General features: G+C 49.0%; 1 protein-coding gene across 13 annotated transcripts in view; it reads left to right on the top strand.

The window, feature by feature from the left end:
- phldb1b (pleckstrin homology-like domain, family B, member 1b) overlaps window positions 1-14,044 on the top strand; it is a 69,531-nt gene that overhangs the window by 9,940 nt on the left and 45,547 nt on the right. For 4 of the 13 annotated variants that reach the window (XM_060075477.1, XM_060075476.1, XM_060075480.1 and 1 more), the window contains exons 2-4: window positions 5,774-5,863; window positions 9,075-9,198; window positions 9,450-9,620. In XM_060075477.1, the coding sequence (XP_059931460.1) occupies window positions 5,774-5,863; window positions 9,075-9,198; window positions 9,450-9,620 (385 nt within the window). Of the gene's footprint in view, window positions 1-4,487; window positions 4,792-5,773; window positions 5,864-9,074; window positions 9,199-9,449; window positions 9,621-11,457; window positions 11,784-14,044 lie in introns of those variants that run through there. The other 9 variants (XM_060075475.1, XM_060075478.1, XM_060075473.1 and 6 more) reach the window with 5 other exon arrangements.

Genomic DNA, 14,044 nt, shown 5'->3' with positions numbered 1-14,044 from the left:
CCGTCCAGAATGGCACCATCGATGTTGTGCACACATTCAAACATTGAACAAAGCCAACAATGAGAGCTGACACGTTTGTAACACACTACTATGCTTCATTCCTGTTGCAACATCTCAGAGCAGCGTGGCAGAAAGCATGGAGCTCCTGTTGGCTGGCTCTGTTGGCTGGGTGCGGTCAGCGTGTGGGTGTCACAAAGCTGGGTCTGTCCACCTTTCCCTCTCCTCCCCATGGCCACACAGCTGACTGGCTGCCCAGGAGCAAATTAAGCATTATTCTGTTCTTTAGAGGTAATTTCTCTGGAGAAAACATACATCATAACGTGCTGTTATTCTTAACAAACTATGTGTTTAACAAACCTAAAGCAGTCACTAAAACCATCTACTGGTTCTGCAGTACACCTATGAGAGTGCTTTTCTGTTTGGTTGAGGAGATATGACTGCATTCCTATGGTCTATCCAAAGTAACGTTGTGTATAGTGTCTATTCCTATTGTCTATCCTAAGTAACGTATATAGTGCCTATTCCTATGGTCTATCCAAAGTTACGTTGTATACTGGCTATTCCTATGGACTATCCTGCAATTTGTGTCTCATCTTGGCTCGATTTTATTTGAGTTATTTTGCATGCAGATCAACTCTTAGTACAGTACAGTGCTTGAGCATCTCGGTGGATATGGAAAGACGAGGTATCGTTTGGTTCGAAGTTTGTTTAGTAGGTGAGAGACAAAACAAACGTTGCAGCACATAGAACTAAGGCCATAATTTATCCCACCCGTCAAGGTTTCCTGTCTCAGTCCTTCCTGCTGTAACTATATTCATGAGCAGAAGCTAGTTATTGATTCCTGCTTGTGTCCCTTGCTGACCTAGCTGATGTTCTTTTCATGGTTATAGGAACACAAGGGCTTCGTGCTGTATTTTCATTTCAGCGGTCTTGTCGGCACTAGTTTCCGGTATCTTTCTTTTTCTTCTCTTCAAACTTTTGTTGTGGTCCCTCCCAGCTGAGGTTCCCTTCCGCCTTAATCCCTTTAAAGACCTTCTTTTTAATTAAGTCAACGTGGAGATGCCAAAATGATACTTTCTCTTTTCCTATTCTGTTTGTTTAACCTCACCATCTTCACCATCAATATCTGACATTACATTTGTGTCTTCTACTGTCTTTATTGTTTAGTGTTCCTTCTCCCCTTGTCCACCAGGTGTCCTTAGACTTTTCCCCTCACCTTACATCTCCAGCCTGCAATCCCCTCATCGCCCTCACCTATGTGTCCTTGTCCATCTTCCCATCTTCTGATCTCTCTCCCCCATTTCTCTATAGTTCCTCTGTTGTTATGGTTCTGTGTTTTTGTCCCTTGTTCCTCGAGGTTCTCATATGTAAGTTTTTTTTAGCTGTTTTTCTGAGTTTCTTTACAAGAGCCCTTTCGTTACTTTTCTGCGTACAGCAGAAAAGTAACAGCACCTACAGCACCGACTGGAGCATTAGGGCGCTACAGTCATCGTCTTCAGCTGGGTGGATTTAAACGGCTTTGACGTGATGGAACAGATCTCTCCTGGTGGTTGGCTTGGTACACCTCAAAGAGGGGCCAACTGGATCCCTATCACAAGCCATGACTCGCAGCACAGTTTCCTCTAGAAAAGTCCAAACTCATATCCAGAGGCCCTTTAATATGCGTCTCTTAAAGGGGTGGTATTATGCCACCAGGTCTGAGGCTGATCAGCCATTACAAGCGGTTGGACAATTTGTCTTCCCCTGTGCCTTAGTGACATCACAACTGGGCGTGTCCACCTGGATGTACCCTGGATAGTTCAGTCTACCAGCCTACCCGGTGGACTGCAGCAAACATTGCTCATCTATCCAACGTACCTCTAGGTGGACACGCCCCCTTGTGATGTCACCAGGGCACAGGGAAAAGGTTTTCAAACGGCTTTTAATGGCTTATCACACTCACACCTGGTGGTGTAATACCACCCCCCCCCCTTTAAACCCTGTTCCATGAAGCCCACATGGCCGCAGCCTCAGGGACAGCTCACTGGGGTGCTCCCTCTGTGTGGAGGACTTCTGGACACACCATGGCCTTTCCAACTGGCTTATGTAGCACCCCCCTTGATGTTTGAAGGTACAGCTACCATGAGCTTGATGCTGTGCCTGAGAGACCCTGATTCATTCATGCCTGCACTGAATCAGGTACCGCTTTGTGTTTAGGTTTGTGTGTGTGTGGACATAGAGGAAGATTGTGTTGTGGGAGACCCACAGAAGGCAGGAAAAGATAGGACGGACACACACGCACGCACGCACGCAGGCACGCACGCACGCACGCAGGCACGCACGCACGCAGGCACGCACGCACGCACGCAGGCAGGCAGGCACGCACGCACGCACGCACGCACGCACGCACGCACGCACACACACACACACACACACACACACACACACACACACACACACACACACACACACACACACACACACACACACACACACACACACACACACACACACACACACACACACACACACACAGGAGTGAATGGCTCAGAGCGAGGGATGTGTTCCTTCTTCAGGCTCAGAGCGGCAGCCTGCCAGCTGCATGGACAAGATAACTAATTGACAAAGAGAAAGCGAGGGAAAACAGAGCCTGCACTCGCCTGCTGGTCTTCCCAAGAGCAGCTCCTCTAACCTCTAGACTTGTCTTTCTTCTCATCTACAGCTTGCTTCCTTTGCCTCCTCTCTCTTTTTATGCCTTTATGTGTTCTTCAGGGTTTTCTTCTGGGTGCTGCTGTCGGTCAGTCTGTCTGAATGGCTCTCTTTTCTCTCCTCTCTATCCACTCTTTCTTCCTCTTTGTTCTTTATTGCCTCTGTGGCTTATCTTTATTTTATGCTGCCCCTTCTGGCTATTGATGTCTGTCTATGTCCCCAATTGTCTGTCTATATCTGCGTCTGTCTGTCCCTCTGTCTGCCTCCTGTATTGTTCCCATTGCTTCTTTTCCGATTGCAGTGGAACCATTGACATCCTTCGCCGCAGCATCCAAACCAGTGATTAGCGATTTAAGCGTGGTCTAAACCCACACAGCAACACTGCATTCCCTGCACTCTCTTTCCCTGCTCCCTACCTTCTGTTAACAATCTCTCTCCCTGCTCTCTACCTTCTTAGAACACTGCTCTCTCTCTCTCTCTCCCTCTACCTTCAGTGAACACTGCTCTCTCTCTCTCCCTCTACCTTCAGTGAACACTGCTCTCTCTCTCTCTCTCTCTCCCTCTACCTTCAGTGAACACTACTCTCTCTCTCTCTCTCTCTCTCCCTCTTCCTTCAGTGAACACTGCTCTCTCTCTCTCTCTCTCTCCCTCTACCTTCAGTGAACACTGCTCTCTCTCTCTCCCTCTACCTTCAGTGAACACTGCTCTCTCTCTCTCTCTCTCTCTCCCTCTACCTTCAGTGAACACTACTCTCTCTCTCTCCCTCTACCTTCAGTGAACACTACTCTCTCTCTCTCTCTCTCTCTCTCTCTCTCTCTCCCTCTTCCTTCAGTGAACACTGCTCTCTCTCTCTCTCCCTCTACCTTCAGTGAACACTGCTCTCTCTCTCTCTCTCTTCCTCTACCTTCAGTGAACACTGCACTCTCTCTCCCTGCTTCCTCTACCTTTGGTTTCCAGTCGCTGAGCTGTGGTTGTTTTTATCTCCTCTGTGCTCCCGTTGCACCACAAACTCCCTCCATGGAGTGATTCTGGAGCCTTGGGGTGTCCTTAGAGCCAGGGGTCGAGGGCTGAGAGAGACCTTGTCTGTGGTTCCAGACCCTGAGCTCCGCCTGAGCCCAGGGCACCCAGCACTTTTGTTTGTGATGCATCGTACAACCTTAGTATGTGTGTGTCTTTGGTGTGTGTGAGTGTGTTTTGTGTGTGTGTGTGTGTGTGTGTGTGTGTGTGTGTGTGTGTGTGTGTGTGTGTGTGTGTGTGTGTGTGTGTGTGTGGAGGTCTCCTTGCTTTCCATTTGTGAGTTCCTGTAATATATAATGCATATCATATTCTTATTAAGCCAGGTGTGTTTATACACCCGGTCTGGGATGAGATGCATCCGATCTTACTCCATCGTTGTATAAGAGTGCCCCCTCCAGTATTTAATCAGCTCTAGTTAGGGTGCTCTTTAGGGGACAACTACAGACAGCTCCCCCCCACCACCAATCCAACGTCTAGTTGTACTTTTTAGTTGACACCAAAGTAGACGCTTCATCGATTCTTATAATTGGCAAATCAAATTCTTGGTAGAGGAGGAGTAGGAGGAGGAAGAGGTGGAGGAGGAGGGGGGAGGTGGAGGAGAAGGAGAAGGAGGAGGTGGAGGAGGAGGAGGATGGGGAGGAAGAGGAGGAGGCCCTTTGATCAACTCAGGAATTCAGCTCTTTGCTTTGGCTGGAGCAAGCAGCGACAGGTCCGCATGGTGGGGTGGTGGTAGCTTTGGAGAAGAAAGGGCACCACCCCAGCACACACGCACACACACACACACACACACACACACACAACACACACACACACACACACACACACACACACACACACACACACACACACACACACACACACACACACACACACACACACACACACACACACACACACACAGGATCCCACTGCAGCACTAAAGACAAGACAGACAGACCAAGGCTTTCATTGTCGTACTCAGGACACAGAGTTACCTGTGGGGTTTTACTTTTGTCCAAACTGCACTAGCTAGGGATTCTACAGCTATGCGAACATTTCTGTGCTTAAGCGATGAAGGCTGTTTATTTTCTGGATAACTGGAACAAGGTAACAAGTGCTCTCTAAAGGTTGTAGTACTCAGAAGCTCTAAGGTTGGAGGGTTTATATTATTATTAATATTTAATTATTATTATTTTCAAATCAATGCTGTTTTGCTGTCTTGAGGGCAGCGTACATCTGAATCCTAGTTTCCATTTCCGAAGCTGCGCGTTATTATTGTTGTAAGCTCGGCTCCAGGAGACCAGAGTTTGAAACTCTGAGGATTCCTAAACGTTTTTGTTTGCCTGCAATGGAACAAGTGTTGAAATAGTGTGAAGGGCAATGTGTGTTCACTCTGTGTCCGTGGACATTACTCACATGTTTTGATATAGGTATAGGCTAGTATTTATAGCAATACATGCACATTCAAAGACATATTGTGAAAACAAATTAATCTCTGAGTAATAGGGAAGGAATTTCTTGGATTTCTGGAAGTCTGGATGTGTGTGTTAGTGTGTGTGCTAATGTGTGTGTTAATGTGTGTGTGTGTGTGCTAATGTGTGTGTGTTAATGTGTGTGTGTGTGTGTGTGTGTGTATGTGTGTGTTTGCGTGTGTTTTCATAGTGGAATAGTGGAAACGGTGGAATACATCCAGTTGATGTTAACTCTCAAAAGAGAAGAAAGCAGTGTGTGTGTGTGTGTGTGTGTGTGTGTGTGTGTGTGTGTGTGTGTGTGTGTGTGTGTGTGTGTGTGTGTGTGTGTGTGTGTGTGTGTGTGTGTGTGTGTGTGTGTGTGTGTGTGTGTGTGTGTGTGTGTGTGTGAAAAAGTGCATGTACATGTGTGTGTATCCACTACATGGCTCACCCCTTAAGTCTGGTCTGTCTGGGGAGACCTAAAACAAAAGGTTTGGGATAGTAGGATGAGCCTCAGAAGACCTTTAAGATGAGAAAGTTTAAAAGGCCATATAGTCCTCTTAGGATGGAAGTCCACCCGCTGCTCTTGCTGTTAGTTGGCCTCCATGTTCACTCTGCTTTCATCCTGTCTGTCCCAGGATCCCCGTGCGTCCCGGACAGTGAATGACAACGCGGAGGAAATGGCCAGTCTGAACAACAACATGGCCCAGTGTCACCAGGAGTTACAGGTGAGCTGGTGTGTGTGTTACAGGTGAGCTGGTGTGTGTGTTACAGGTGAGCTAGTGTGTGTGTTGCAGGTGAGCTGGTGTGTGTGTTACAGGTGAGCTGGTATATTGGTGCTGGTGTGTGTGTTACAGGTGAGCTAGTGTGTGTGTTACAGGTGAGCTGGTGTGTGTGTTACAGGTGAGCTGGTGTGTGTGTTACAGGTGAGCTGGTGTGTGTGTTGCAGGTGAGCTGGTGTGTGTGTTACAGGTGAGCTGGTGTGTTGTTGCTGGGGATCTATGTTTGGGAGGAAGTGAGATAAAACAAAGAAAGAGACACTAGTTAGTCCAAGCGGACTGCGACGCTTCCTCTTGGGGGGGGTGGGGGGCTCTTTGTTCTGAGCTGGGCCCGTTGCCAGGGGGAACACAGCCCCCGACGCAACAGCAGTCGGCTACTGTGTCTTTCCAGTCGCTCTCCCTCTGCCCTCACAATGACGTCCATTGAAGCTGAATGTCAATCGGCTGTCTGGTGAAGTTCTTCACGAGCGATGAACTATGACTTCACCAGAGGAAGGGGAACATGTGACGTCCCCTGGTTGACGTGTGTGTTAATGCCCGGGTCTTGCTGACGGACTGACTGTGTTGATGAAGGAATGTTGTCCCTTTCTTAAAGTAATGTTACAGCTAGTCAGCGACGTGTAGAGCTGTGTTCCGTGTGTTGTTTGTGACATTTCCCTCAAACACAAACGAGCCTTCCCGTTCTTCATGGGCCTGATGTTGTCATGGAAGCCTGGAGCTTTAGTGCCACAGAACAGCATTTCAATTTGAGCATGAGGTCAGATTTTTTGAGGTCGACTGTGGATTCAGCGGACTGGCACCCTGAACCCCAATGACTAGAAGACCCCCTAACCAATAGTCGAGCGTCCCGTGACAGACTGAAGTGAGCAGCAGCGAGGTGCGTACCCCCCACCCCCCCCTTGACTTGTTGTCTTAAGACCGCCCCTGTGTTTACTCCCCATAATGGGGGATGTTTTCCTCATGAGGTCTGGTCTTTTGTCATCGATGGCGAGTTAAGGCCCCTAGCTGCCCTAGCCTCCTGCAGGAATGTGGTTTACACAGGGCACTTCAGGGACGTCCCCACGGCAACGGAGCGTGTTCCAGGGGAAACGGCTTTGATTCCGTTCTTTCAATCACTCAAAACGATGCTGTAATCCTATTGGCTTCCAGTACCAGAGGAAGGGACAAAACCTGTTACAAATCAATATGACACCATTATTACGGTTCTATTTATTTTTATAGTTGTATATTAGTGACACTAACCCAGCCTGCCCCCGGAGTTGAATAACAGAGCTGATTGGCTGATTCATCTGCCACCTGCAATACCCCAGACAACACCAATCAGCCTCTAGCCTGCTTGTATGGTCGAGTCAAAGAAGTGTGTGTATGTGTGTGTGTGACTGTCTGTGTGCGTGTATGTTTGTGTGTGTTTATGTGTGTGTGTGTACGCGTCCTGTGTATGTGAGATTGTGTGTGTGTGTGTGAGTGTGTTTGTGTGTGTGCAAGTGTATGGGTGCGTGCGTGAGTGTTTGTGCGAGAGTGTGTGCGTGAGTGTGAGTGTGTGTTTATGCGTCCTGTATGAGTGTGTGCGAGGAGAGAGACCCCTATAAAGAGACAACAACAGACAGCCAGGGCAGACCAAGCCTCCAGAGGGTCTGTGTGCTGGACAGACCAAGCAGCCCCCTCACACCCACCGCCGCCAATCCTCTTGTTGGTGGGACTCTGTGGAACGTGATCCTACGTGGAGAGAATGACTCCATGATCCTCCTCCACACGTCTGGGACCTGAAACCTGGACCTGGGTTCCTCTGTATTTTGAGAGTTATAGACATCTAACACACCAAGACGGGTTTTTATAACCAAGTGACTCATACGTACAGCTTGCTTGTGTCATAACGAAGAGATTGGTTAACGACGTCTGTCTGATTTACAGCCCCACGCCAAGCTAGCTCATTTCCTGGGGGGCCGCCGATCCCCGCCTAGAGAGAACTGCAGAGGCAGCAACCTCTCCTGGGAATTAACACTTAACGCCAAGGGACAATATCCACTGCTTACCCGCAGAGGGAGACTCACACACACACACACACACACACACACACACACACACACACACACACACACACACACACACACACACACACACACACACACACACACACACACACACACACACACACACAATCCCACAAACAGACGCAAGCACACATGTACACAAACAGACGCAAGCACACATGTACACACATATGCACGCACACACACGCACACGCACACACACACACCCACACACACATACACACACACACACACACACACACACACACACACACACACACACACACACACACACACACACACACACACACACACACACACACACACACACACACACACTCCAACACCCACATTCAGTGTCGTCAAGAGTTTAGCAATAGCAGCTAATTAGCGATGAATAGATTGCTAAAAAGCACAATGTCTCTTTCGTTTTTCATCGTTTGATGATCACTGGTTCACTTGATGGCCTCCAGCAGCTTAACGAAGCCTAATTGCACCCCTCTGGTTGGGCTGTCGACGTACAGCACATGCTGTTGCCATGACAACCCTCTCCCCCCGTGCTCAGCCTGAGACACAAGCGTGTTGCCCCTCATTCTGCCGGAGGAGAGTGGAGAAGTAGAGCAGGCACACACACACACGCACGCACACACACAGACGTACACACACACACACACACACCCCCCCACACTCACACACACACACACACACACACACACACACACACACACACACACACACACACACACACACACACACACACACACACACACACACACACACACACACACACACACACAGACACACACACACCCGCAGGCACGCACACGCACACGCGCAAGAATAGAATAGAATGTAACTCATAAACAACACTTTCAACCTCATCCCAACAACATCCTAGCTCGCTTGGCTGATTGTTGTGGAAAGTACACTGAAGTGTACTGACTGTGTGGACCTCATGCGATGGGTTTGACTTCATAAGATCTTTATTGACGATGGAAAAGGTTTTTTGGAGCTCATGTCTTATTATTGTACTCGAAGTTCTAGGTCAGGGGGGACCTTCTTTATAAAGCCAACTAACGCTTAACATTCCTGATCAGGAGCCTGAGGAGTCACTCTGTCCTCCCCCCTAGAGCATGCCCCTGGACCTGACGGAGACGGGCGGGGGGCTGAAGTTCCAGGCAGAGCGCCCCCATCTGGTCAGCTTGGGCAGTGGACGCCTGAGCACCGCTGTAACACTGCTGCCATTGGCTGAGGGTAAGCGCTCTCTCTCTCTCTCTCTCTCTCTCTCTCTCTCTCTCTCTCTCTCTCTCTCTCTCTCTCTCTCTCTCTCTCTCTCTCTCTCTCTCTCTCTCTCTCTCTCTCTCTCTCTCTCTCTCTCTCTCTCTCTCTCTCTCTCTCTCTGAGAGTCAACAGGCAGGAATGCAGGAGAATTCCTCTATCAGTTCATGCCTTTCAATTTTATGCGTGTGAGTGTGTATTCCATCTTCTATCCTCTACCCTTGCAGGCCGGACCACGCTGGGCCACGGCTCCGCCGACATCGCCCTCCAGGGGCCCGGGGTGGCGGCCCAGCACGGCTACATTGAGAACCTGTCGGGGCGCGTCACGCTGCACCCCTGTGGGAACCACTGCTCCGTGGACGGCCTGGCCATCAGCCGGCCAGTGCGCCTGTCTCAAGGTAGGAGCCCCTCTCTGAGACCCTCTCTGTCCTCAAGGGGCAGCCATGAGTGGACAGGTCTGTGCAGAGCGTGGTTCTCAGCGGGCAGGCTACACGCCTCCTGGGTGGCTGTTCCTCCTCCAGACGAGGACCAGGGCGGGATGATGAAGCCGCTTTACTGTAGTCGATTGTAGACAATGATCCATGGCCCGGAGCTCCATGCTGCCCTGCGGGAGATCTCCCCGAGCGTGTGGAGATGGCCGGTCTAACCTGTGCACACTGAAGATGTGCAACAGGTGTTCAGCCTCACCCAGCCCCAGAGTCCAATCAGACCGGGCCCGGTGAGGCTGATGAAACCAGCCGTCATCCACACACTCCACCAGCATGTTGAGGAAGATCCAGAGTCCACAACCGGCCGAAGGGGCCACAGGATCCAGTAGGGTGCTGCTGTGTGTCTGGGATGAAGGCTGCGTGTACGCCCGCTCCAGTGTTGAGGGGGTTGCTTGTTAGTCTCACTCTACATGCACACCATGGAGGTGGTCTTCACACTGGTGCTGCACAAACTAGACCTACACACAGTGGTGCTACACACACTGGAGATACACACACCGGAGCTAAGCACTCTGGTCCTAAACACAGTGGAGCTGCACAAACTGGAGCTACACACACTGGAGCTACACACACTGGAGCTACACACACTGGCGCTACACACACACTAATCCTACACATACAATTTGTACCACATGCCTTTCTGCTGCCTCCTAATGGATTTACTTCAGCTACTACTACTTGTTGATCTTATGACTGCAGTTCAACTGCAATCCACTGTTGGCTTGTAACAGCTTATGAGGTGCATTTCCATTTCATACTGGAAATAACACTTCTTGACCAATTATGTGCTTGGATCTTGGACTAGAACTTTCAGTACTATTAACGGTAACTGAGAATTCAAATGATCCATTTGGATTCTGAGGAAATTATGCCAAATGATCTTAAAGAATAAGTACTCAGTGGTTGAATGTACCACTGTGAAATGACGTCAAACGAGGTGTTTGACGTGTGTGTTCCAGCGGGTCTGTCACTCTATCCATCCTATCTTTTGATATTTTGACCTGGAAATGCCCTGTGGAAACCTGAGAAGGGGCCATGGCTCTATTTATACTGCCCTCCCTGACAGCTCAGCCAGCTTTAGCCCGGGCGTTTGGGGTTAAAGGGTTGAAGCCATTACCGGGAGTGGGACGGTAGGCATACAATCCAATTCCCACAAATGTTTGCCATTATTCCCATAGTCCAACTCAGTTTGACAAAAAACTATTCCTATGCAGGAACAAAAAACTATAGACAATGCAGGCTGTCTTGGAATAGCACCAGCAGCCAAGAGCCTGCATGTTGTGGTCTCTGTTGTGCGACCCTTTCTCCCCTATAACTATTAAAGAGAAATGGGTTATCGGTAGAGTAGGATGTTACTCAGAAGCGATTGAAGGGCTGGGTTTTGCCCCTTAGTAGAATAGAATCCTAGGAACTGTTTCTTCTGCTATGAATACAGTCATTAAGGAAATACAAACAAATACATTATAACAAGTATTGCTAGGCTTGTTATAGAACAAGTAGCAGATGGGGAAGAGGAAGCCATGAAGACAACCCATCATGACACCCCTACACACACACACTCACACACACACACACACACACACACACACACACACACACACACACACACACACACACACACACACACACACACACACACACACACACACACACACACACACACACACACACACACTCTCTCTTTCTTTAATCACATAACTCTAACCCTCCCACCAGCCCACTGACAACTCACAAACCAGCCCAGGCTCTCTGTCTCTTCGAAAGAAGAATGAGTTGCTTTGAGGTCTTCTCAGTAACAGTTGCCGTAGGGGACCTGCAGAAGGAGATGCCGCTGCATGCTGCAGCGGACAGGGCTGACTGACTGAGTGACTGACTGAAGGACAATGGGCGGCAGACCCGTCCACAGAGCAGCCTGGTCTTGTCAGACTCCGGCATGAGGCGTGAACAAAGGAACCAACAGGTTTAAAGCACGTGTCCCGCTGTCACGACGGCTTGTAGGATACAAACCCTGCTGGATTCAGAGGAGCCAACAAACAAAAAGTAACATTGGAATTCTTCCCTTTCTTGTTTGAAGTAAGTGCTTTATGTCTTTGTGTAGCAGTCTGTAACAGTAAGTCACGTTATTGTCGTTACTATCAGGTTGCTCTCTAGGTTAGTGGTGTTTAAAGGTGTTTAAAGGCGGTAGTGCAGAACAGTCCCGGGACATCTGACAGTCACCAGTATGAGCCCCCAAGCGGGTGAGGGGTGTAACCAGAGATTTAACGACAGGCTGACTGAAGATACTATATTTGTTTTCATCTGTCTATCAATTGCTTTTAAAGTTTGATTGAGTAGGTCATGTGCAATTCTATTTCGAATTGAAATGAAAGTGGCTTTGTAAACAGCAACACAGAAAGACGGCTATTGAATTCTCTGTCCAGATAGCAGACACAACTCTTCCTCCTGTCCTTCTTTGCACTTCAGTAATGAATTGAACCCCTTGCTCTAAATGTGGCATTTGACTACCTAGCCAAACCGAGATGTGTAGCCCTACGGGGACACCATAGGTAGACCTGTAGCTTATATGTAAATAAGCCTCCGAGCATGCAGTCCAGGGGATCTGTTCCTAGTGCTCGGAACCTTGCATGATGTCTCTGAGTCTGCACAATTCAAACCGTGGTCACGTGGTGACCCCTGGGGTCGGCCCCTCCTCCTGAACATAGCAGAGGGGTCTTCAATGCACCGGGGGTCTGTGTTTCTGACTGGCAGGGTGCAGGAGGTGAAGGGGGTTCCGGAGGTGAAGGGGGTGCAGGAAGAGCATTGTGTGTTTTTGGGGGGAATAGACAGAGTAGCAGCTGGGACTCGGCACTTGGTAGCCAGCATGTAGAGAGGGTGTGTTATGGGTGTGTGTGTGTGTGTGTGGGTGAGAGATTGTGAAAAGTTTCCCAAACTCTTCAGGAAGGCTTTCTATAAAAGCTACTGCACACGGAGTGCTCTGAATCCACTGAGTTGTCCTTGTAAAGAACGGAAAGCGCTCCCATTTTGCAGAAGCAGAAAACACCATGTTTTGTCTTGAGTGGGAACATGCCATGCTGTTATCACCGTGTCCTGCAGCAGGTGGATCCACAAACTAAAGGAGCAGGGAGGAGCTGTTGGAGAAGGGGGACCTACATGTGGTGGAGAAGGGTGATCAGGAGAAGGGTGAGCAGGAGAAGGGTGCGCAGGAGAAGGAGTGAGCAGGAGAATGGCTGTCCAGGAGAAGGGTGACCAGCTGTAGCGGGCCTACCATATTAGGAAACCTTTAGAACCCAGGCAGGTTTTTGCTGGGTTTTTCCCTATACAATTACAATCAGCAAACTCTCCTCTCTCCAGCTTTCTCACGTTTGTCCTCTCTTCAGAACAACCCAACTCTCGCGAGACTTCTGCTTGAGTGAGACTTGGTTGGATACAACAACAAACAGAGTGGAATCAGGTGAAAAGGATGATAGAATATAATCAGAGCCTCTTTTAGAAGTCATACAACGCAGCCCGTTTCCTGGGTTACAGCGCAGCCTAACGCTGGACCAATCTCATGCCCTTAGATATATTAAAAGATGATCAGAAAAAATGGTTGAATATCGACTCACTTTTCCGTTAATAAAATGGTTGCTCTGGAGGACTTTTAAACCGTACTTTTATTGTTAAATACTTGAGAATACAACATAAAGGAATTTTGCTTGAGTAAAATGCTGAGTTGAAGCCTTTTTCTTTTACCAGAGAACTGTTAGAACACTTTTTCATCGTCACCGCCATGCCAAGTCCATGATAATGCGGAAAAATATTATCAGCCACAATATGTGATCCTGTTATTTTCTTTTGGCACTGTATTGTTGCAGCAGAGAGCCCATCCTGGGCTGGTTTGTGTGGTCTGCTCTCCGGCTGCAGCGTCTCTCTGCTCGTCTGCTCAGCTCAGCACTCTGTCAGTGGAAAACCGCCCTGTGGCTCCCAGTGGGGCTTCTCCTCTACTGCTCCTTTAAACCAGTCTCCCAGTGGGGCTTCTCCTCTACTGCTCCTTTAAACCAGTCTCCCAGTGGGGCTTCTCCTCTACTGCTCCTTTAAACCAGTCACCCAGTGGGGCTTCTCCTCTACTGCTCCTTTAAACCAGTCTCCCAGTGGGGCTTCTCCTCTACTGCTCCTTTAAACCAGTCTCCCAGTGGGGCTTCTCCTCTACTGCTCCTTTAAACCAGTCTCCCAGTGGGGCTTCATCCCCCTCCTCTACTGTTCCTTTAAACCAGTGCGTCCCAGTATGCAGGCCCGTGCTTGATTGCTTCCTGTCTGGCCGAAGCAGTCATTGATTAACTGGTGGGTGGAGCTCA

This window comes from Gadus macrocephalus, chromosome 16 (assembly GCF_031168955.1).
Source record: "Gadus macrocephalus chromosome 16, ASM3116895v1".
NCBI classification, from domain to species: Eukaryota; Metazoa; Chordata; class Actinopteri; order Gadiformes; family Gadidae; genus Gadus; species Gadus macrocephalus.
This window is presented reverse-complemented; position numbering and strand designations above follow the sequence as displayed.